Source organism: Amblyomma maculatum, chromosome 2 (genome assembly GCF_055883805.1).
Source record: "Amblyomma maculatum isolate TAMU_Amacu chromosome 2, ASM5588380v1, whole genome shotgun sequence".
Classification (NCBI taxonomy): domain Eukaryota; kingdom Metazoa; phylum Arthropoda; class Arachnida; order Ixodida; family Ixodidae; genus Amblyomma; species Amblyomma maculatum.
Window position 1 is genome coordinate 40,592,287 of NC_139345.1, and position 23,668 is coordinate 40,615,954.

Here is a 23,668-nt window from a genome sequence, read left to right on the forward strand (position 1 = left end):
TTCGAGGTTTAATATGTTTATTTTATTCAATGACTTAATCGAGACTTATCATGATCAACCATTGCGTAGGCGCAGCCACCACTCTTACCTGTTGTATACGATGATTATTACTCAAACGTACGCATTTCCAATCACACGTTGATAAGTTATATCTACCACAACGCGGGTCAATTAAGTACCCCCTCTGACAGGCTTGAACCTGATACCTTTCTAGCACACGCACTGCATACTGCCTGGCGCGCAGAAGACCTGCACTTGAACCCCAATTCCGGCCAATATGTTTTATTTACTTCTATTTTCCGATCGTCCCACTCCCCGCCACCTTTATGGGTACCATCAGTGTTGACAACGGCAACTGCAACAACAACGCCAGGTGGATTTTCGCGCAATTATCAATTATTTATTATTGCAAATATATTGCATATCTTAGAGCCCTATAAGCACCCGCCTATCTGCAAAGTGTACATGTGGCCGCACGGTATGACTTGGGCAGCACGTGAGATACAGTAACAAATCACCGCAAGCTATGCAAATACAGCAAAGTGAAACTTCGCTACAGGCTTAATATTTGGCGCTCCACTTCTGTGTACAGGTAGCCCACTGATATTTCCCCGTCCAGCGCAGAAGCTGTTGATAGCCGCATGGCTCATAACTATTGTCGTGATGGCCAACTCATTCGGAAGCCTGCTCAAGTCACAGCAAGCGGTCTTCAACTTTCAGCCGGAGGTGGACAGCGTGGAGGATCTGGCGAATAGAGCCGACCTGATTCCCTACATCCCCGGTGGCACTGGCTACGAGTCATTACCAGAGGTATACCGCTTTTTGCGCCAGCTTACAATGCGAAAATAAATCGACGCAAGTTTCTAGAGTCCGTGGTAAAAACATTTTCCACCCTCCTCATCGAGAGCAGGACAGCATGTAATAAGTTGCAGTACAGGCTTTGCACATTCTGCACAGAATTATAATCGATAGCAGCCCCACTTTGATATTATTATAGGTATTCGCCAGGTCTGTTGGCTACCAGACATGGCGCCGTGCGAATTCGCCCGGCTCTGTGATTCGAAATAGGAAGCACGACCTCCTTGGCGGCTTTCGCAGCTCGAGTAACCGCCGCTATAGTGCCCGGTGCCTACTCCATCCAGTTATTGGTTGACAAAAGATTTAACCGAAGCAGTGATCTTGCGTACTTTTTTATTTGCTGCCTGCTTAGCATCACGCTCATACAAATCATCCGCCTCGCATTCGGTAGATATCACGTTCGGTCCCTAGTGCCCCGGGGTACCCAGCGGTTTTTCAATGGGTACGAGATTTCCCCCCCCCCCTATGCTCAGCTCTTCTAGGGTGAAATGCTTGAAGAAGAGGTCTCGGTAAAAACTGTCCCCGCTTCGATGTTTACGACTAAGCATTTTTGAATACTAGTCAACGTACAGCTAGCTTCGACAATCTTCATGCTGGTGAAGGGAAGTTCTTGTTTTCTAGAAGGGTTACAGACGCTATTCAAATAAATCCATACTATTCGAACACAACGGACATTTAACAAGAAAAGCTCTCATCGATCCCTCCTTTTTCACAACCGCTCGCTTCCTGATCCATAAAACTCTTCATCCCCTCCTTCAAAGAATTGCTCATCTCTCTACCAGGAGTGTGTTCACAACAATGCCTTATCTCTCCTCTTTATAATAGTTTCAAATTTTGTTTATCGGGTGCGGCTAGAAAATATAGGAAGACTAATGGTACCAACTTTTCCCTGTGTTGCGTGCTGATATGTAAAGAGCAGTCACTAATAATAACAGCAAGCCACTGTTAAGATCAGATAACACAATGTGCTGGCAAATGCTGTGACGAGAACGTCAATGATGTCATGTCCTTCTCAAGTACTACTACCACCTTTTTAGAGCGAGACCTCTACTCAGTGCGAAAGACGAGCAATGGTAGACTGCGTCCGTTTGATCTTAAGCTCAGCATCAATTGCAAACGTTCATGCTATAGCAACACAATACCGTTGTGTAGCTTGTGTCGAGCCTAATAGCAGCACAAGTGTTGTATCGTTGGATAACTTATGTCGAGTAAAATTGAGCTTTACTAACTACGCATCGCAAATAATTACAGTTAATTGGTCAATTGTCATATACCGTTGAATAGCGATGTAAAATATAATTGCACTGGACTTATTGCATGTCTTCATTACCGTAAAATAGTTAATTGCAATTAAAACTGGGCTCATTGCAAGTCTTCATTACCGTCAAATAGTTACTTGTGATTAAAAATTGAACTTTCGTCATATTTCGCTGAAAACGTCTTGACGAGTAAAATACAAAAACAAAAGCAAGCCTCGTGTAAAGACGACCTATCGCTCGTCTATAACTTATTTCAAGCATTGTTAAACCGTTGTCTAGATTTTTAAGAGGCGCAGAGGCATCATAGGAGCAACATGACGGCGGCACTTCAGCCTCGGTGACATTATATAATATCAGAACACGAATAAATATGTTTGAAGCCGTAGATGATAATGGATCTGAGACAGGTTGTACGGATTCTGGCGGCTGCTAACCCCTCTGGTTAGACCTGCGCCTCAGAAAACGAACGCCTTTTCATTGCTTCCGAGATGGTCGCTTCAAACTGCCCTACATTATTTGCTCCAAAATGGCTTTTCCAAATCTCATGATCCTTTATTTTTTTTTTAACACCATGGCGTAGAAATTTCCTTCGGCGGCAGTGAAGGCGGTGTGGGACCGTGCGTCCATCCCCGTGACAGCCCAGGTCTTCTCGGACTCCACGCTGTACGATGTTGCACAAAGCCGGGCTGTGGTCATATCAGAGCAGTACTCCCTTCGCTTCTGGATGGCCAGCTTCTGTGAGCGATACAACGTGCGCGACTTCGTCATAGGCAGCCAGCCCATCGAAACGAACGCCGTCAGCCACATGTACTCTAAGCACCTAAATAAGGGCTTCTACGAACGACTCATCTCCCAGTAAGTATCTATCCTCCCATGATCTAGCAGGGGAACCGCAGAGGGCTCTTCAGCTGAGTGAGAATGAGCAATGCGTGCTGGTAGCACCTTTCGACTTCGCTAGAACTCTTCCGTCCTTTCCTGGGCCATTTTACGTTGGAAAATGAAGCTAGGACAGTGCTATTCTCGCAGATGTAAGGTCCGGAGTCATTAGAACTATATAATATCCCGAGTTTTCAGCATCCTGAAATCCCCGTCACCTGACATTCGTAGAAAAAGACGGTGGGCCATGCCTCGGGGACGAAACAAAGAAATTGGTAAAAAAGCTAGGAAGTGTGCATTATTTTGGTTGGAAGTGGATTGACAAGAGTTACGCTCAACTTTATATAACCACTGGATGTTATACCCTGATCGCAACGCTCGTAAAATAATTTCAATGTCCGCGAAATTCACTGCTTGCATTACGTGAGGCCGTAGGTGGTGACTCGCTGGTTTTAACATAATCGATATTTTGCTTAAACGGGGGTATGACTCGGCTAGTTTAAGAAAGCCCCTGACTCATAAAATGCTACAACTCTAGCCGAGTGTCCGCTTGCGAGATAGAACTTACTGCGTTAACAAAAGAGGGCGCGGCCTGCGTTACGAGATTACAGCATAATTCCTATATGCATATCACACACATTTATTTGTTTATTTAGTTATTTCGAAGAGGGCGTGTTGGTACAGCAGGCTTTCATACACACAGCGCGACACACGAACACGGACAATAGGAGGAAATACCACAAAGAGCCGTGGTGCGTCCTCCCGTTGGTGGTGGTGTGCCGGAGGGACTGTGGCCCGTAGCTCACGCCATCCGTTTCGTGAACTAAAGCTGCCTTCTAGTCCTGGCGTAGAGCTGCCTGCTAGACCTGGCGTAGTATTGCTTTCGTAATAAAATTTGTTTCCACCGGGAATCGAATCCCATCCACAGCCGAGCGTGCAAACCGTTACTCCTTGCAGGGCTCGTGAGAAATGGATCGCAATTCTCCTTGTCTAGCTTGAGGATGATAGTAGCGATGACAATGATGGTGCAATTAGCGGATTGGACTGGTTAGTTTCTAATGGGCAGACAATAAAAGTCTTACCCATGTCCTGGATATGGCGAAGTCAATGCCACCAACACCATCTATCTTGATCCCTCTCCAGTTCTCAAGGAGATTCTTTGATCTCTATAATGCACTTTCGTCCCACTGAGGCGGAGCGGTTGACAGTGAAGTGTCACAGTGGGACGAAAAAGCTGTTAAATCTAAAAAAAAAAAAGAAAATAAACGGGCTTAACCATTTAACATCGCATATCGCAGTTTTCTTGGCAAAACGTGGGCGAAATGAGTGCTAGGCCTCGCTTGTTCGGCGAGCGTAGGGTACATCAGTGTGTTTCATTGGCGGCAAGGAAGTTTCACAACGCTGGGCGAGATAACTTTCTTTTTTATTTGTTTTTTTTTTTTTCAAATATAGCAGGAATGAGTTCTTGTTGTTGTATAGCGTAAAATAATTTGCTTGGTCTTCACGGGAGTTAGAGTCGTTCAGAAGGACACAGCTCGACTGATTTCTTTGTGTGGCTGGACGAACGGAATTATAACCGAGGTATATTCCGGTGTGGGTCGGTTTTAAATATATGCTGAGCCTGAGCTTCTTGCTATACCATTTTACCAATATACCCAGAAATGGCAGCACACCATTTAATTCTTCTTCAGTAATGAAGTCTATTGGTTTGTCTTAGAATTTAAATGGGAGCAGAGGTGTTTCTCATAGCCCGAGCCGCTCCTTGGGATATTTTAAACCTCTCCTTCAAACTAAATGAGAATAGAAGGCGACGAAATCGTCTTTAAGAATTAGGCAAAAGCTGTCACGCATAAATATCTGAGGAAAATTCTTGCCGGTGATGCGAATCTTTCAAGAGCACGGCGCTCGGCCGATTCCATAGCCCGCTTTTCCATAGCATAGATTCGCTTTTAAGGGTACGTGACGGCGTTAAAGGCTCCCGTCCTCGGCTCCCTCCGCGGATACTTGAACTTTGCCACTCGCTTACCCATTAATCCCTTAATCTGAGCGTCTGTTGTCTCACACCTATATGATTTAGCTTACAGACATAAGCAGCTACGTAGCTCATTAAGTGAAATACCACATGACACAAAGTCTGCGCTCAGCCAATCCCTTCGGATCTATCTGGGTGGCCTAGGTAGCAGCTATAGCATGCCCTGAGACTGATTGCTCATAGAATTGTGCGACAAAGCGCGGCATGGCCGATTTGGCTGGAGCTGCTTGCACGGGCTTTTCATTTCGGGTGGGATAGCAAGAGTAATATAACTCTCCAGGACCCCTGAGTTCCAAGTCAGATATCATTAGTAGCACAGTCTGAATCCGAACGCTAGAGCCCTGGAGGGTTATATTACTCTCGCTCTCCCACCCGAAATGAAAAGCCCGTGTAAGCAGCTCCAGCCAAATCGGCCACGCCGCGTCATGTCGCATAACTCTATATGACCAATCAGTCCCAGGGCATATGCTAGCTGCCAGCTACCACCACCTGCCATGCCAAGGGCATGTCTGCGATATTTCACTGACAACGCCGACAACACCGGACCTTTAGCGCCGTCAAGTTAAAAAGGTAGTCATACTCGATGTCAGCGCATTTAAAAAGCCCAGAGGGATCGAAGTTTCGTTCACGGTCCAGCGGCATTTTCGCACCGCTTATGCTGCACCGTGCATATATATATAAGAACAGTGTTTTATGTGCGGAATACCAAAACGTATACATATTGAGGAGAACCGGGGTTTGGCGCAGATTCCGACGTCTCTTGGAAGCCGGCTTGATGACCAAGTGGATGGAAGACAGCCAGGGCGACTGGAAGCGCTGCATCCAGACTGGCAACTTAGCTGTGAATAACCTGAGCATCGGAGACGTCACGCCCTTCTTCTTGCTCTGGGGTGCCATGTGCGGAATGGCCTGCTGCGCATTCATCGTCGAGCTGCAATGCGCGAAGCTATTAGTTAGCCGCCGCAACCTAGTGCGCCGTGAAGGGCGCACTGCTACTCCAAGATTTCACCGCCGAACGCGGCGCCTCGACGGTATCAAAGCAGCCAAGTAATGCTTTGAGATGCAACGGCCAGCGAATGTTCTCAAGTTAAAGCCATATTTAAAAAGAATTCCGAACATATAACTTCAGAGTAGTGAAAGGCCAGCATGCGAGGTCTGTCCTGTCCCTTCCCAAATCAATTCCGACGGCTTGGCTACTCTCTGTGGGCGTCCATAACTCCCTTACAGAGCTGACAGAAGCCCACCGCACGGCTCGGCTCCTCCGTCTCCCCGTACCCGTCCGGGTCGCGAATTTCTCTCAACCCTTAAGCTCTCCCCTCTTCAAATCTAACGGTCCACCCCTTCCCAAACAACCACCGACGTCCGTTGTACGTCCGAGCTAGAGCCGAACGTCCTTTGCCGAAATTGTACGTCCGTCGGACATACGTACAACCTCCGGTTTCGGACATCCGTATCCGCACGTCCGTTGGAGGTACAGACTATGTCCGTTTTTGTATATCCGCATGAGAGACGAGGTGTACGTCCGATGTACGTACGGACGAGTATGTTTCCAGGACATATATTTCCTCGCTGACAAAATTCTTTTTCAACATTCACACTTGTCTTCAAAGCTCGAGATGTGTCTTGCCTAGTAAAAAAAAAACATTGGGGCCAATTGGGACCTGCAAATGGTCACATCTGGACCCAATATTGGACACCACCTCTCCAATGGATTAGTCCAGTTGGATTAACCAAATGGTTCTCTAAATACCAATTGGGCATTCCAAATAGTTTTAATTGTGTGTAAAATTCCATTCGGATTTTCCAAATGGTACTCAAAATTCCAATAGGAAATCCAATTAGGTTTGCAACTTTCATTCGGCTCCTGAGATAGCGAATTTTATTATATACCAAATGATTAGCTGGTTGGCCTAAAAAACTCTGGCACATACACAGTATGGGGCGATTGTCATTAATTTCTCAGCTTTCATGCCGCAATTCGCTGTATCCGCTGGTAGCGGCGGTCGTGATCTTCAATTGTTACTCTAGTTGAGCCTGAACGTATGTACTACATGTACCACCTGCGCGGCTTCGCCATCCACGATGGTCCACGACCACGTCTTGGCGAACGAAAGCGCCGGATTACCTTGCACTGTGAGTCTTCACAAAAATATTTTTTTTTTTTTTGCTGTTTGAAATCCCCGCCAGTCCCCGCCGGCCGGCGGCCGTGCTGTTTGTTTGAAAGTTGCGTATTCCATCGCAGTGTGTGTGTGTGTTGGTGGGGAGGAATGGTAGGCAAGAAAGGGTACCTATTTAAAGAAATTAACAATATTCGGTAAAAATATAGTGTTAACTTATTACGGCCAATTCATTTCTGCGCATGAATGTTTCTGCCGTAGTTTCGTACCATGTGTTTCTGTGCCGCCATTGCCAGCTGTCGTCCTGCCGCCGTGGCATAGCCGCGGCTCGCGGCACCAGTTTTTTGTTTTTCGTTCTGTGCGGGTGCACGCAACTATGCTCGAATGCCTTCACCCATCTTTGTGCGCTGCAAGGACAACGATTGCGCAGTTGTGCCAGTTCCTAATGTGAAAGGATTACCCCCTTGGAGCAACAGTGGTTCACGACGACAACACATCAGGACGGACGACTCCGGCGAAAGCGACCGCGTTTGAAAGTGAGTACTGCGATCGAGCTTCGTAAAAATCTGCGCAGCGAAAATTGTATGAATATGTAACAGCGCAGTGAACCTACTGACACATTTCAACGCGATAGCATTAAGGAGCTAGTTTCGGCGCGGTGGCGTCCGTGTATGTCGATTGAGTTGGCTCTCCCTCTCCTCTACGCAAACTAGGAAATAGCTGGAGGTGCTATCGCGTTCCACTCTTGCAATCTTAACCAACCGCCTTGTTTTCGTCAACCAAGGCGCTGGGTAAACAGTCGGTCTTCAAAGATTTTTTTTTTTTTTTAATATGCTTGCCTTCGCAAGTGGCATGCTCTGCATTTTTCAATGCAAGTTGCAGGTTGCGAGGGCACAGTCTGCGCTGCAGTGCGTTACAGTGATAAAATGCATAACTGCTCCTGTACAATGCGATAAGCGATAATCGCCCAAGCTCGCGTGCTTGAAAGTTGTGCACCACTACAAAAAAAAAATCATTTCAGATAGCGAGTGGCCTTTTCTGTGCTTGAAATTATTGAAGCGCGTTATCAGCTTATTTTAATTTAGGTATGGCCTGTATGATACTGCCTTATGAGCTGTTTAGCTTATTTAGCTTTATCCTTGAAGCATTGCAGATGAATCTATGTGATATTCGAAAGATAGCGGGTGCGATATAACTGGCGTGAACTAAGGGAAAGGAGGGCAGAACCTCGCTGATATTTGAGACTGCTTGTAACAAGTGCTGTAGGGCAGGTACAATATGAGAAATACTCAATTTTCTTGTAATTGGCCTCCAGAAAACCTCGAATCAAGGATTATGCTATTATTATGCGAATCAAGGATTATGACAGACTATTTACTAACCTGTTTTTTTTTTCTCTTTTTGCAGAAAGCTGGTTTCTTCCACTTCATCACGGAAGATGGATGTGCGCTTCAAGTTTTACGTCATATTGAGGAATTAGACATTTTACAATAAAATATGCCTGTTGTACTTTAAGCAGCTTTTCTATTTTATTGCCTCGTGGGAGCCAAAAAAGCATGCATGCAGCATATATGCGAATATGCGAGAAAGATCCGGGAACGGACGTCCGAAATGGACGTCCATTGGCCAGACAAACATGTCCATTTGGACGCCCATCGGACGGCCGACGGACGTCCACTGGCTGTTCGCGGACGTCCATCGGCCATCCGGAACATCCGAAACGGATGGCCACTGGCCGTCCGATGGATGTCGGTGGTTGCTTGGGTTCCCACGTCTCCTCCCTTCTAACTGTTAATCATCTGCCTAAGAATATGCATCCTGAACACCACTCATCCAGCAGAGAAGCGCAATCTTCCGCGCTCGAGCGTCAGTAAGGACGGCAACCAGCCGTGGATGTCATCCCGTACCGCTGCTACCCAGCCCACGCCCTTGCAGTCACTGAGAATTCTCTCCCACTCTAACTACGTCAGTCTATACGCTTCTGTGGAGGCCGAGGAGGCAGCTATTGTTCTTGTCATTACGCAAACCTACGAGGAATATTTTCAGCGACTCGAAGCCTGCGATCTGCAACTATGCGGTTTGATATGGGTGGCATCCACAGCCATCGATATCTTGCGTTACAGCATCATCTCCTATCGCCCTATCCAAATCATCTGAGTGCCCGTCCACGAGGCTCATCCTGCCAACGAGAGGCAAATTCCATTACCTGCGAATCGACTGACCAAGCAAGCTCGCGCCCCGCCAGGAATGGATGCGCGCAACGCGTTCAAGTACCACGAATTCGCCTTGCACCACCACCCCTCTCGTCTCACTTCCCCATCTCAGTGTAAAATGTTTTCCCTAGCACCACCTGCAGGCCCACACCTTTCCTCTTGCCCTCCTCTATCCCAGCCAACCTGCCGCTTATAGGCAGCTCCCGTGCTGATTATGCTTGTCATTTACCCCTGCCTCGCACACTTGCCCCCTGCCTCTCGGCACCTCCGCAAAAGTAGGAGGCTGCTTTGTCCAGCCCCAAGCCGGATGTCCAACTTCGGCTCGTGACCTGGGCAGAGGAAGTCGCGACTAGGCACGGCCTGGACGGCACAACTAGCTACCCGAAGGCCGCCTGCAATGCTGCTACATAATTTTCTTTACTTTTGGCCTTCATATCAATAAAAGTTTTGAAATCTCAAAGGCTACTATATCTCCTGTTTAGCCTGAATGGTACGTTAGCATGACATTCTTTGCATCGCTGTGCATTTACAGGAAGGCCGCGATAAAAACAAGACATTGGAAAAGGACACAACACGCGCTGTTCTGAATTTCGTTCTCTGTTAAAAGGACACAGCACACGTGCGCTGTTCTGAATTTCATTCTTTGTTCATCACAAAACTTGCGTGTTGCCCTTCCAACATCCTGTCATGCCGTTACCTTAAAAACTATATGCACCAACTAGCCCAAATAGCCGCTCTCCATAGTTGAACACTGGACCTTTCTTCTTGCGTGCCTGTTGAATATGTGCCTGTTATCGGCTCTTCATCCCTTGCTTTCATAGATTTGCAATGTTCTGTTAATGCTGAACTACGTACAGCATTATACGACAAAACGAAAATGCCTTCAGGCTTGCATTAGTGTTTATAACAAGGTATCAAGAGACTGCAAAATAAACCATGTATCACAAACGGTTAGTCGTTTACAAAACCCTCACTGATGCAACATACATAAATTATAAGGTGCGTGATGTGATGTCCTGAAGTGACAAGGACGCCGTAGTGAAGGGCCAGGTTCAGTTATATCGGTTAGACTTCCTTAACGTGCACCAACATCGCACAGCACACGTGGGCGCTTCTTTAACGGTCACATTACTAATAAAATCTGCCAGTGTTGTGAGAATTACGGGCACGGCGCTGGCAGGTGGTAGCTGGCAGGTGACGTGGCCGAGCAGTGATTCTTCAATGGTTTGTGCGACATATCGAGACCACATGCTATCAAAAATTTGAGAGGAGATGCCAACTCGGGTTGCTCATTTTTGAGGTGGGAATGCGAAATAAGAATCAACTTTCCACGAAATAGAAGACATTGAGATTAGAGTAATGGTCTGGGACTCAGCTTGGATAGCTCGAAGCACTGAGTTGCGATGACAGCGGCTCCTGCATTGGAAGCTGTGTGCATTAAAATATCTCTAGCTTGGCATTGGCTTTAAATAATCTCAAAACACCGTTTATTGCAGTTTGTTTTTGGAAGGAGTCTCAGCTATAGTTAGCGAGAAATTCGAGATTGTACAATCAAAATATTTATTTTTAAAGTCCACTGAGTTTTCGAAATGCCGGCTCCGTCGGTTCATATTCGGTGAAATAACATAAGTCCATAAATATTATATCATAGTGCCAGTCCTATTGATGTCTAACAAAAGCATTACAAATGGGAATGCAACTGCTCATACACAATACTGTGCGAAATGTTTCAATCCACAACTTTTCACGGCGTCACGAGGAACTAGAGTCCTCAGCCAGAACTACTCTGCCACCACGTCGTGGGTCTGATGTAATGTGCCATACTATGAAAATAACCACCACATCCCGGATGTGGTCAATAAATGCTAACATGCGTTTATTAAGAATGCATTTTAAACTGTTCACTGTTTTACACACGCATGTATTTTCACAGCCACTTGGCGCCATAGTACACCTGCAAAATCGCGATGAAAAGTCTGAAAAACATGACCTTGCTTGCATATAAATTCGCATGAAGCAACATGTAGCAAGTGTACAACAACCTTAAGGCAGCTGGAAGTCCAGTTATTGTCTTCTACTGAGGGAAATGAAAGCATAAAGCTGAGCTACAAATCTTTAAACTGCAAAAAGGAAGTGCTGTCAGCATTTGCGTAAAACTGTGCAAGTAACAGTTTTAACATGAGCTGTTGTCGGGCTAGTGGTGGTCTGTAGAGGCCAAGGTACGTCCTCTTGTGTCATGTTTGTTTTTTTTACTGCAGAGTAATTCTACAGGCAATCCCACCCCCCCCCCATCCCATACAAACCCGTCAACAAAGTGGATGCCGTAGCCTGGCACCAGTTTCAGATGCACTTTTCCTAAATCTCTACCACAAACTGTTCATCCCCACACTATGTTTGATGCTGCCCAAAATGCAGCAGCCCTAAACCAACACTATCCCATTCCCTATCGGAATGCCCTAACCTATAAGGCCCCAATCACCCATCCCCAACCCCACTTTATCTTCTAGAGAGGCTGGTCTCAAAATAACGGCTTGAGGGGCTAGTTGGTGCTGGATCATATTCAGATATGTGGCGCAAAAAACACAAACACAGGAGAAGATACACAACACAACAACGTGTGTTGTGTATCTTCTCCTGTGTTTGTGTTTTTTGCGCCACATATCTGAATATGATAGAGGCTGGTCTGTTTAGCAAAACCCCACAAGAGCAGACACGGCTGGTCAAGTGGGCACACAAGACAGCTACAGCTGACGGAGCCCCGAACTAAAGACATCACCCAAAGAGGGTGGCAGCCAACTACAGATGGAATCCATTGGCTATCACATTTCACATGCAGAGCACCACCATAAAGTTGCAAATGTTGAATATGGCTCTAAGTTTGCACCAGATCCGGAAAAAAAATATTCCGAATACGAAAAAAATGGACAATCAACTCTCCTGACGAGCAATGCGAGTATGACAAGTTCATACCAAACATCTTCAGTAACTACTTAAATGCCAGCGCAGATGGAGGCAGAGCAGGCACATTATTCAGGAGGGAGCCCAAGAGTCCCTCCTTGAATTCCAGCTCAACCCCACCTCCCCAGTTCTCTTGGCAATGCTCATTATAAATGTCCTTTTTCCACCTCAAAAATCTGCTGGCAACCTGCCAGAGATGTAGCTAAAATTATTAATACACACCGCTCCAGTGCCAGTAACATTGCCAGCCTGGTAAGGTAATCAACAAGATTGACAACCATAGTATGTTTAATGGCTTCTATGAGGGGAGTAGGGTGTTGTGTGGCTTTGTAATGCGCGGTGAATTACTTTTTCTTTAAGGAAACAATTTTACTGCAGAAATGAAGCCCATTTTTGCTAGCAGTCAATTTTCTTTCATTTGCGATTGTAATATGAGGTTTCTATTGTTTTCACGAAGCCTAACAACTTTCTACGGTGCTGTTCATGCCACTTTCAGGTACCTAGAAAGATCTGCCACATCGAACCCAATAGTATGTATACACTTCTAGAGGTCAGTACTGTAAAATAGATGATCTTCAATAATTTCACAGTGCATTGCAACTTACTGAACGGTGTCATTATCATTTAGTGTCCTGCCTCTTTGCTGTTTGGACCCTTCACCACACACACACAAGCATAATCCACCAAAGGCCTACCTCTCCGTGGCCAACATCAAAACAGTATTACCCTGTAAAATCATCCAATATGTTGTTAGAACAAAACAAAAGGTAAGTATGAAACTTTAAAATGCTTTCAGAATTTGAATAGGTAAATATGACACTCAGATACTTTTACAACAGCAAGGAGCAGTCTAGAGCCAGAGATCGATGCCAGCCCTTGATAAATCTGAGCTGCAATCTCTCAGTGTGCCAAAACACTAAAAATCCAATGCAAAAAAAATATTTAAACTCACAAAGTCTTATTGAAATTGGGAAGCCTTAGGTGAAGCATTCCATATTGCCAGCTGCACCTTCCATGAATTTGTGCTCCAGCACTCACACCGCTGGTGTTACATCCTAACAAGAATCCACACCTCGGATACTTGCAACAGGAGAAAGACAGTAGTTCAAGCATGACAGCAGTGCTTCCTTGTGCGTAATAATCATAACCAAAGCTTCTGAACTCACGGAAACTCTAACGAACCCTGTCCTGGTCCCACTGAAAAGGCAAAAACTCTTAAAATGCAAAGCATATTTTATTAATGCCAAGAGAAAAAAACTCCCTCTTAAAAAAGAAAACGAGGGAAATAAACATTATACAGTTTCAAAAAACCATTTGCCAGCCTGACAAATGCATGAGATGACATTTTTCAAATGCTTCAAGTTATGCATCAAGAAAACGCGAGGCTTGCGTGTCGTGAAACTTTGGAAGTCACTGTGCAAAACTTAGAACTTGCAGCCAACTATCACAAACTTAATGCTTCCGTATGGCAGCATCAATATCATCAATCTGATTTTTTAGCGCGTTCCATTGGTCCAGCTGCAGGCAAATGCCTGAAAGTGAAAATGCAGAAGAGTATGAATAACCCAGAACATCAAACATCCAGAAGTATATAACAGGCACAGAACATCACGCAATTAAGCAAGGAACTCTTATTCATTACATCTTATGTGCAAAGAAATTGCGTCGCCGCAGCTTACACGAAATTAAAATGTCTATCATCATCATCAGCCTGACTATACCCACTGCAGGGCAAAGGCCTCTCCCATATTTCTCTAACCCGGTTCTGTGCTAGCTGCATCCACTTGAAAATGGCTATATAGCAGCACAAAACCTCAGCAATACCATGTGCGTTAAAGAGCAACTCCAGTGGTTTTTTTCATCCCTTCAAGTTTTTGATTGCATTACATTCATCGGTGTGTCCTCACTCCAACCCAAAAAACCACTTTTCAAAATTCCAAGTAGAAATATTTTTAAAAAGGAAAAACAGCAAATCGAAACTGAAACTGCTTTTATGGCCAGAAACAACGTTCTTGTTGACAAAACAGTGACATCACATACAGTATTGGAAAAACACTAGCACGTGCACTGGATAGTGGAAAGTATGGAAATCATGACACAGTACATTATGTGTCTGAGATAGCCTAATACAGGTTTCAAAATTTCATGATCACGCGGGGAGCGGGCTGCAAAGCGAGTATAATGTTTCTGACGTCATAAACGCAGTGTTGCCCGCAGAAATAGTCTAATTGAAGCCATGAAAACTGCACATTTTAAAATAGTGTTGCATACAAATGAATTACCCCACGGCGTCCAAATTTGGTAGAAGGCATCAGGGCGGAGAGGAAAACTCACCGTAAAATTTTTATCAGACCGTTCGAATGTCCAAAAATCTCCGCAGTTGCCCTTAACTGGGCGGGCTGAAAATAACTTTCTCATTGCACAATGATACCTTCTGTAGCCGAGTATGTTTATTGTAGCACCCTGCGACAAATGAAGGGGCCTTTCAAGTGAAGGGACGTAGTGTCAAGATGCTGCTAAGGCCTCTTCCCAAACAAACCTTGCTGTGTGCTGGTTGCAGCCACCTCGCTCCACAAACCTCGTTACCCAACCACCCACCCGTCACCTTTCCCTCACTGCTAGGCTTATTTTCTCTTGCAATCCACTGTTCGAAATCTCTTAACACCTTAATGTTCAAAAGGCTTCTCTAGGTTTCTCTTCTGGTGGTTTTATAGCCACTTTTTATTGAAGTGAATAGACTACACAACACTAAAGGGTCGCTCAAGCTGACAGTCGCATCAGACATCATCTGTAGAATACTTTTCAGCATGTTTTCTTCAAAACTTGAACGAATAATTATTAAAATAGATTTCATGCCATTTTTGCCCCTGAGGACAAGGCCAAAAGAAGCTCTATGAGGGGAACAAATAAAGGCATTGTATTTCATGACAAACCTTTCTTTCCAGGCTTGAGGTCACAGTTGCTGTCCTCATAGTATTCCCGTATGTCAACCATCACTCTTCCTTTGAACTCCCGCACAGACACATAACGCTTTTTCCCAATCTGATGAAACCAAAACAAAGCCTTCAAATGAGCAATCAAGAGAATCCCTAAGTGACAACGAAACTAATTTTACATGCAAGATATCAGTGACAGCAGACAGTATCATGAAGGGCTCAAAACGAGAATAGCACTAGTTTTAAAAAACTAAATCTGTGAAGGTGGTTACACACCAGTCACTGAACAACGTCTAAACTGTTTTTTATGCACACAAGAGTAAAGAAAGCGGTCTTGCACCACTGCATTAATTGCCACTGAGCTTTTAAAAGCAGCTGACCTCAAATAACCAGCAGAATTAGTTTAAAATGTTTCATGCCAGGACGTTGGTTGACAATCTTGTTTAGTTACGCATGCAGCTCAATGGAAAAATATATAGAGCAACATCTCTAGTACACTTCAATATTCACAAAAAAATAACAAATGTGGCATAACGTGAAAAGCATCCAAAGTTATTACTCTTGCTTAGCTTTCTGGCCATTCATGCCAGTTTTACTTAAGAGCAAGTGCACTTCACACTGGAGAATTCAGCCAAAGATATATAATCTGAGTAGAAATTGATGTGCAAAAGAGATTACCTGTAGCAGTCATTCGCAATTCAAAAGGTAGCAAAATTGCAAAATCCTGGCTGCCACATACTGGAGCACGTGCAGGTACAGAATACCAGCTATATACTATATACAAAGCTGTGCATTCTTTAATGGAAAGATCTATTCTTGAACTCTACCTAGGATCGAATAGCCATGCAATCCAAGAAAACTTGAGAGGAGACTGTGAAACAGCAAACAAATTATGGAGACGTTGAACATCATTCATTGGCTATGCATAACCGTTAGGTCTTCTCCCAGATATTAACTGTTTTTTTAAACTTTAGCTAGTCATTCTCAGTCATTTCTCATTTCTGCAGAGTCATTTGTAGTCTCTTCCATTTCTGGGTCCTTCCCATGGCAGCCACTTTCTGCACTCTCCCTTCCCTCGTCTACAAGTAGAATGCTGTGGATGACAGGTGGAAAAATGACATCACGCCAGAAGCTGGCCCTTCTTCGTGATGAGGCTACTAAAGCTAAAGTATTAAAGAATAGCCTGTAAAGAACAGATGGGCTTGCACATGGGCAATCAACGAGAATGCATTTCGGCAGCAACTGCTCTCAGCCCCTGCAAGATAGCAGTGGCAACAGGTGAGAGAAGAAACCGCTGCTTTCAAGTATATAGCCTAAGTGAGCATGAAAAGACAGCTTAAGCGGCTAAGACAACTTAAGTTGAATGTGCATTATAAAAATGTAGAATTTCCAGTGCTTTAGATGGTACTGAAGGTGACCTATTGTAGTCAGTGGAGAGCAATATAAACTGATGGCGAGAAAATATCCACATCTAGTAGTTGTGTTTTTGTGAGCCGATTTATGTTCCATTAAATGTTTTAAGCAATTTTCAAACACTTATTCACCGCATTATTGCTTGTGCACGATAGAATTGGCATCAAGTTATTTTAGTGGTTTACAAGTGTTAAATATTACTGTGCATTACAATCAAGGGGTGCACTAGAATCAAGTAAATATAGCTTCAAACTTTTTGTCCGAAAAACCTTCTATATAAAGATTATTGGCTTGGTCAGGACCATTTGGATTAAAGAAACTGCTCAGCTCAGTGAGTGAGTGAGTTTAAATCACTCAAGCCGAAATGATGGGGCAGAAATGAGTTCAATGAGCACGAGCACAGGAGAGTACGAGTAGAAGTGAGCCCACAGGTTGACCAAAATTTTGTGAGTGAGCTTGAGTTGGCACTCGTGACTTTGCAGAGGTATGCCCACAACTAGTCAGGAGAACAAACAATCATTGTTGCAATGCTTTGTGCCAAAGTGACTCACGGCGAAACCACCACAGGCATGCTGTTCCACGTCTCAACGAAAGGTACGGGCTGAATACCACCCGCAGCCTGGCCATAAGCGTTGTCATAGCAATGCTGAGCTGCAGCAACTAACACATGCAGACTCGCCACCCTTACTTCCTGACCCACAGGATCAGTTTTTGCACCTCGAGCTTGTAAGGAACTTTATGCATCAGATCCAGCGTCGCTCATCCATGCTGCTGGTCTCTGCTAAACTATGACTCCTGCCCCTGACTCTGTGAGAATAAGTTTCCAAGAAACTGTGCAGTCTCCAGTCGCAGGGAGTATAAAACCTGTATCCACATTAAAATGGGTCTCCCCCATAGTCATTGTGTAAAACAAAGATGGCTCACTATGATTGTGTGTGGACCACCGCGAGGCTAACGAAGCTGCCATCCTCTCCCCCACATGGAACAACTTCATCAACTAGCAGGTGGGACGTATTTTTCGAAACTGGATATGGCATCTGCATACCATCAAAATTAACTTCTTGTCATGGCATCTGCATGCCAGCAAGAGAAAGACTAAAATAAAAGCTAATGTTATCTATTTAGCTATGTTGTTATGAAACAGCACACCTTCAGAACTGACTTCATCACAAAGCCCATTTGTTCTTTGGTGATTACATGCCACTGCATTTTGCTATTGTAGTTGGGGAATAGGAATGTGACTCCTAATAACCGCTGCAAGAGCTGAATGCTAACCACTGCCGCTGAAGAGCATTAAAGAAACCTGCAGGTAGGCATGCCAAATTTTTGCAACTAATAAGACAATGTATAATTTCTTTCTGTCCTAAATATTTTTACTACGGTGTTTATTATTTTTTTCTATGGTCTCTCAAAACCACTTGCTTTTTACACAGTACTGAAAGTGTTAAGCAGATTTTCAACCCATAAGACATTTGAGCCTCGCATATATTTCAATGCATTTTGAATCATGCTTACTAATTAATACTCAGCACAAGGACTTAACCTGGTAAAAGTACCAGCATTCCAACTGCTGAAAATATATCTAGTTTGTAACTCTCTGCATGTACCAAGAGCACAAAATTGGGCAATCTTCAAGTTGTACCAATTTGAAGAGAAAGTTAACGCAGAAAAATGCTGAAGACAACAGTTCATGCTTAATAAAGGCAAATTTGTGAAATCCATAGGACACCAGCAAAACGAAATACCCTAACTTTCGTTCCAGAACAGAAAATTTGTTTTGACAAAATATGTGCACGTTGTTTCCAGGTGCAAGTGAGTAATAATCTTCAATTTCAAAATTATAAATGCCAAACATGCATGTTTGTGTACAAAAGACCAACCTCTAAAGAAATGAATGAAAGAAAAATGGTAAAAAAAAAAGAGGCCAGAAAATCAATGCAAGTCAAGCAAGAAAAAGTACATCCTATTCATCCCATAACAATGGGTAACCAGCTGAACACGTCTTGCACAGATCATGTATTGGCCAGCACTGAAAATGTTCTAAACTGCAAGAAGTCAACAGCAGTGAATATTTTTCTAGATTTGTTTTATTCAAGTTTTCTGTAGGGTGCAGTTGTGCCACTGCGTGATGCTAGCAGCTCTAGACGAGAACAATATCTAAGTAACTTATTTTACTGCTTTGTACATGCCGATTTATTGAAACCTTGTGAGCTAAATCACTAAAAGGCAAATCCACAGACATGCAAATGGGTACATTTTAGTGAATGAAATGGACAACAATTACTCACCATGAACTTGCCATCTTCATCAGCACCTGATGAAGATGCAGTGCTTTTGTTTTTGTTATCGGCAACTTTTCCCTTCTTTTGTGGAGGATTCCTCTGCCAATAATAAACAACATTTCTCACTCTGCACTGCACGGATATTTATTTAACAATGACAGCGCTCGTTACAATGAGCATTTGCTGCTCTCCACTTTTATTACTTCCCCACATTTCACTATTACTGCTTGCGTTGCCGCAAGAAACGCGTCAACGTCTGTTTTATGACGCTTATCACTCAATTACACCTTAAGCTTAGAAGCATAACTTCCTTAGTCTATAACACAAAGGATTACATTGGATTACTAATCGAGGCACAAAACAAGTGTGTGAAAAATGTGTAGGCTGTGAGCAGCCGATCGCTCTTTTTCTAGTGACATTATCAGCGGGTATAAATGCCTAACTGGCCACGTATACAACATTTTCTGCAAGAGTGATCCGGTAACGAGACGGGGAGCCCGGCGTTTTTGGTGTGAATGCGACCGCAACTTACGTCCTCAGGACCAGAGTCAGAATCGCTATCCGACTCGAGCTTTGACCTCTTCTTCGACGACATGGTGTGGAATACGAGTGACTAGAAGAGTAGCTCGCTAAAGTAAGCGATGTCCACTTACGCAAGCTGCATACGAGGAAGGAAAACAAATTAAAAACCCGATGAGTACACAATAACTTCAGACAGCGGATTCTCTACTTTCAGACAAGCAACTCAGTTCGAATGTTGTTTCGTCACGTAAAACACCGGGATGTGAAACTTCAGGCACTTCGCGTTCAACGAGCAATTAACTGGCGCACTGAGAACAAGCACCATGATATAGCCGGTTTCAACAGGCCTAAGGTGCGAACTAGAAGAGCATTAAGTTCTTGCGATTGAACATCAAGCTACCTGCCACTGAATCGTCAGGTCGAGCATATTCCAGAGAACGAACGTCCCATCAGTACTTACTTGAGATTACAAACAGCGTGAGCTAACCCACGAAGGCACAATTAATGATGCACCGGTAAACGCGCGGTGCGGCGTGAGCAGAAAGAGTGTGCGCTATGGCGTCAGCGATGCGAATGCCTTTTTGTAAGCGAGTGCTCTTTACTCGTACGCGGCACCACCGTGCGCGGCACATTCGAGCAGTCTAGCAGAATATAACTCGACGTACTGAAAAATTAGCACACTGCACCACGTGCAGCATATTCTGCTGTCATTCAGAACGTCGATGACCTACTGGCAACATAAGCTGCGTGCGATTGTCCGCGCCCAGTTTACCATACGTCATAGCATAATTTTTGTATGAAAAAAAAAAAAAAAAAAAAAAAAGTGCGACATTAAATTACAGGCCGAAGGTGCCAGAATCCACCACCCTCACGATAAATCCTTTATCCAGCATAACCCAGAGAAATGCGAAAACAGCCCCGCAAGTCCATTCCTTGACCCTACAAAAGCCTCTGCAAAACAAAGCAGTTACCCCGGTTGACAACCACTACTGCGGACTATCTCAATTTGCAAGCAATTCGGCATCCGTATAGCATAATTCCTAAGCCCACCCAACGTGAAAACTTCAAGGTTAGATTGTCACTGCCCTCTGCCTAATGAGTGCTGGAAGACAGGTAGCATATCTGAAACCTGCAAGCACACCAAGATGATTTTTTATCCCAAAACGCAACAAGATCATCAACCTCGATAAACTCATACCGATCCTGCTTACCTCCTGCACGCTTCAGAAGGGAGCTTTCTACACAGAATGGCGTGCTTCAACTGTCTCATGTCATTATTAACACACCTAATAAAAAACAAACACGCAGGCTATTGTGGCTATCGACCTAATGAAAGTGTTAAGCACCTAATGAAATTAACCCTGGCCTTTCGCAGTAAGCACACGGGGGGAACTCCATGTGGACACTCTCAAATCCAACTCAATAGAGCTGGAAAGCAGGGGCACAACTGTTCCTCTTTAATATGGCACTAATCAGGATCTCTGAGAGAGTGGACAATATCCCAGCAGTACAGCACAGCAGACGATATCATGGTATGGACAACGAAGGGCTCTCACTGGCAAAATCGAGGCAGCTTGTGAAGCGGCTGCAGATGTCATTGATGAACAGGCCAGGAAAGCAGGCCTCGAACGCTTCCATGACAAATTAGTTTATAGCCTTCCACAAACAAGTATTAAATTTGCCTTTGATGTTAGTCATTGTACAAGGCGTAGAAGTCACAGAGGTCCAGGAGATTAGCACCCTGGGGCTCAGGCTTTAAGCAAACTCTGGCAACCCATCAAGCAACAAGCCCAGATGGGTGGTCCACCAAACAGCCAAACTAATACACAGATTTATCAATATAAAATGAGGAGTGAAAACGCACGGCCTCTTCAAACTCATAGAAGCCTCCATCATAAGCAGCATTACATACTCCCTCTCGGACTTAAAACTCAGAAGAGACGACGTTATCATTGGAATGGCATACAAAACAGCCATGGGCCTGGTTTACTAGACTCCCAACGAAGAGCTACTCCAACTCTGGGTCCACATTGCCTACGACGAACTTGAAGCAGTACAACAAACTGCACCTGTCTAGCAAGCATGCCAGCACAATACTTGACAGGCTAGAGATTGAGGGCGAACCCCTACAAAATTTCCCTCAAGCTATCCAGCAACATCCGAAAGAGAACCGCCATCCAGCCTCTCTCTCAGAACATGAATTCCCACACACATCGACGTCAAAGAGAAGCACTAGCTAAGAGCCTGTACAAGACCCTGAGCTGGATGCTAGATCTTCTATACAAAGAAGCACAAGACACGTAAAACTCTACTAAGCATTCTAAATGCCGAATTACACACCCTGGCACTCAACCAGCCAAACTGGTTATGGCGGAGATTGTTTCCACCTCCAGATCGCTAGTCGCAGCCACCATCGCCTTACTCACGCTATTATCATTTTAAGCAACTCAAAGTTAGCGATCAACTTGCTATAGGTAGAGTCTCTGATCCCACCACACAGATATTGACAGGTATAAAGAGAATCTCGCCTCTTGAGAGATATTGAACTGATATGTAACCCAGCTCATGCGGATGGTGGTGGTGGTGGTGAAAACTTTATTTGTGGTAAAATTTTTCCAACAGATACAGGATAAGCGTCAACCTATTCGCCTAGACGGCGGCCTGAGGTCCTTGGACCCAGGAGGCATGTTAGGCCAGTCAGAGGAAATGAAGCTCAACAATATGCTCAAGAATTAACCGGCTGGACGGGTCAGAAACCAGAACTCATCGGTGAGACACTCATATCCTACCACGAACTAACTGCACATTACAAAGCAATAAAAAGAACACTCCCATCACCCAATAAAATCAAGATCAGACACCAGCAGACAATATGGCGACAGTTACGGAAAGGGACCCTCCCCAAACCAAACTATAAAAATTTATAAATAAGGATGTGAAACCCTTATGCTGCTTTTGGCGAGAAATACAGCTTTGACCATATGATCTGGGCATGCATCCTAACTTTAACTCTTGCTTGATCCCTCTAAAGGAGCTTGGGATAAGCTAAAGTCCAATGATCTCACATTCAGTTCAAAGCTGCCAAATGGACAGGTATCTCCAAAGGTCTCCACGGCATGCGGCAGGCTAGCTAACCTACCTCAATTATCCACCTTTATTACTTTAGTAGTGAGAGCTATATTGGCCACAGTCTCGCCATTTCGCCGTGCCTGTCCAAACAAGAAAAAGAAGACAGATAACTGGGTAGTTGGTAGAGGCGGACGACAACATAGAGTTGCTAGGACAGAAGGTTTATCGAACGTTGTGATGGCGGTGTGCCCGGAGTTTGACGTAGAGGCGGTACACTAAAAGTCTTCTACACCCGAATGAGAAAGGTCAACAACGAGAGGCAAAGGGCGGTCATACATGAAGTGATTCCCTTATGGCATAAATAAAGCTGGAACCATGGAGTAAACATACACAAAAACCATGTCTTTACTTTCAAGCCGAATCTAAGCGTAGCCATGCAGATTACCCTCGCTTAACTCCAGGTTTAACCACAAGCTAAACCACTGCTAATTGTTTGCCTGTCTCAGCCACCAGAGCGGGAAAACTGAGCAGGAAGTAGATAGGGAAATGCAGCGCGGTCTCCTGATGGGCCAGGCAAGCCCCGTGCTCTCTCTTCGGCACTGAAGAACCAATTTTAGCCTTCAGCTGCAGACGTCACGTGCTCTATACGATGCAATGTGCAGCAATTCAGGCAAACGCCCAGCACCATGGATTGCCACGTGCATTTTTAAATGTTCATTATAAATTATCAGCCAGCTTTCAATTGTACGCAGCATGCACACTAACATTTCCTCTACAGATTGCACACATTTAACAGCCACTTCCCGAACACCCTTACTTTCAGTGAGCACTCTATATGAACTAGCTTTCTCAAAATCTGGACCAGCCAAAGTACACAAGTATGAATTCAGCATGCACAGGTTTTCACCAGGAAAAATTTATCACTCTGCAGGGTTAATGGTGTGAAGCCATTGCAACACCAAGTTTTGGCATTTCATCTTTGGAGTGATGAGCAGCACATTAAGAAACAGGGTCACATGGATAGCATGGAAAAGAAGTAAATAATTGATAGTTGGTTTTTTTTCATGCTGTTTCATATCCAACCGCTGTACGATGAACGTGATGCCATAAACAATTTGAGGCCACACTGAACA

At 44.5% G+C, this 23,668-nt stretch overlaps 2 protein-coding genes across 2 annotated transcripts; one reads left to right on the top strand and one right to left on the bottom strand.

Moving 5' to 3' along the window:
- Nucleotides 1–598: 598 nt before the first annotated feature.
- LOC146198476 (uncharacterized) lies at nucleotides 599–6,307 on the top strand. Its single transcript, XM_084593976.1, has 3 exons — nucleotides 599–810; nucleotides 2,698–2,972; nucleotides 5,773–6,307. Exons 1-3 carry the CDS (start codon nucleotides 664–666, stop codon nucleotides 6,074–6,076), a joined length of 726 nt encoding a protein of 241 aa, XP_084450102.1. The 5' UTR covers nucleotides 599–663; the 3' UTR covers nucleotides 6,077–6,307.
- A 7,221-nt stretch (nucleotides 6,308–13,528) lies between these two features.
- Nucleotides 13,529–20,149, bottom strand: LOC146198477 (activated RNA polymerase II transcriptional coactivator p15-like). The gene is made up of 5 exons (XM_084593977.1): nucleotides 19,927–20,149; nucleotides 19,477–19,602; nucleotides 18,951–19,043; nucleotides 15,247–15,355; nucleotides 13,529–13,845 (listed from the first exon to the last, which is right to left on the bottom strand). The coding sequence occupies exons 2-5, from the start codon at nucleotides 19,537–19,539 to the stop codon at nucleotides 13,766–13,768; spliced, it is 345 nt and encodes a 114-aa protein (XP_084450103.1). The 5' UTR covers nucleotides 19,540–19,602; nucleotides 19,927–20,149; the 3' UTR covers nucleotides 13,529–13,765.
- Between the last annotated feature and the right edge of the window lie 3,519 nt (nucleotides 20,150–23,668).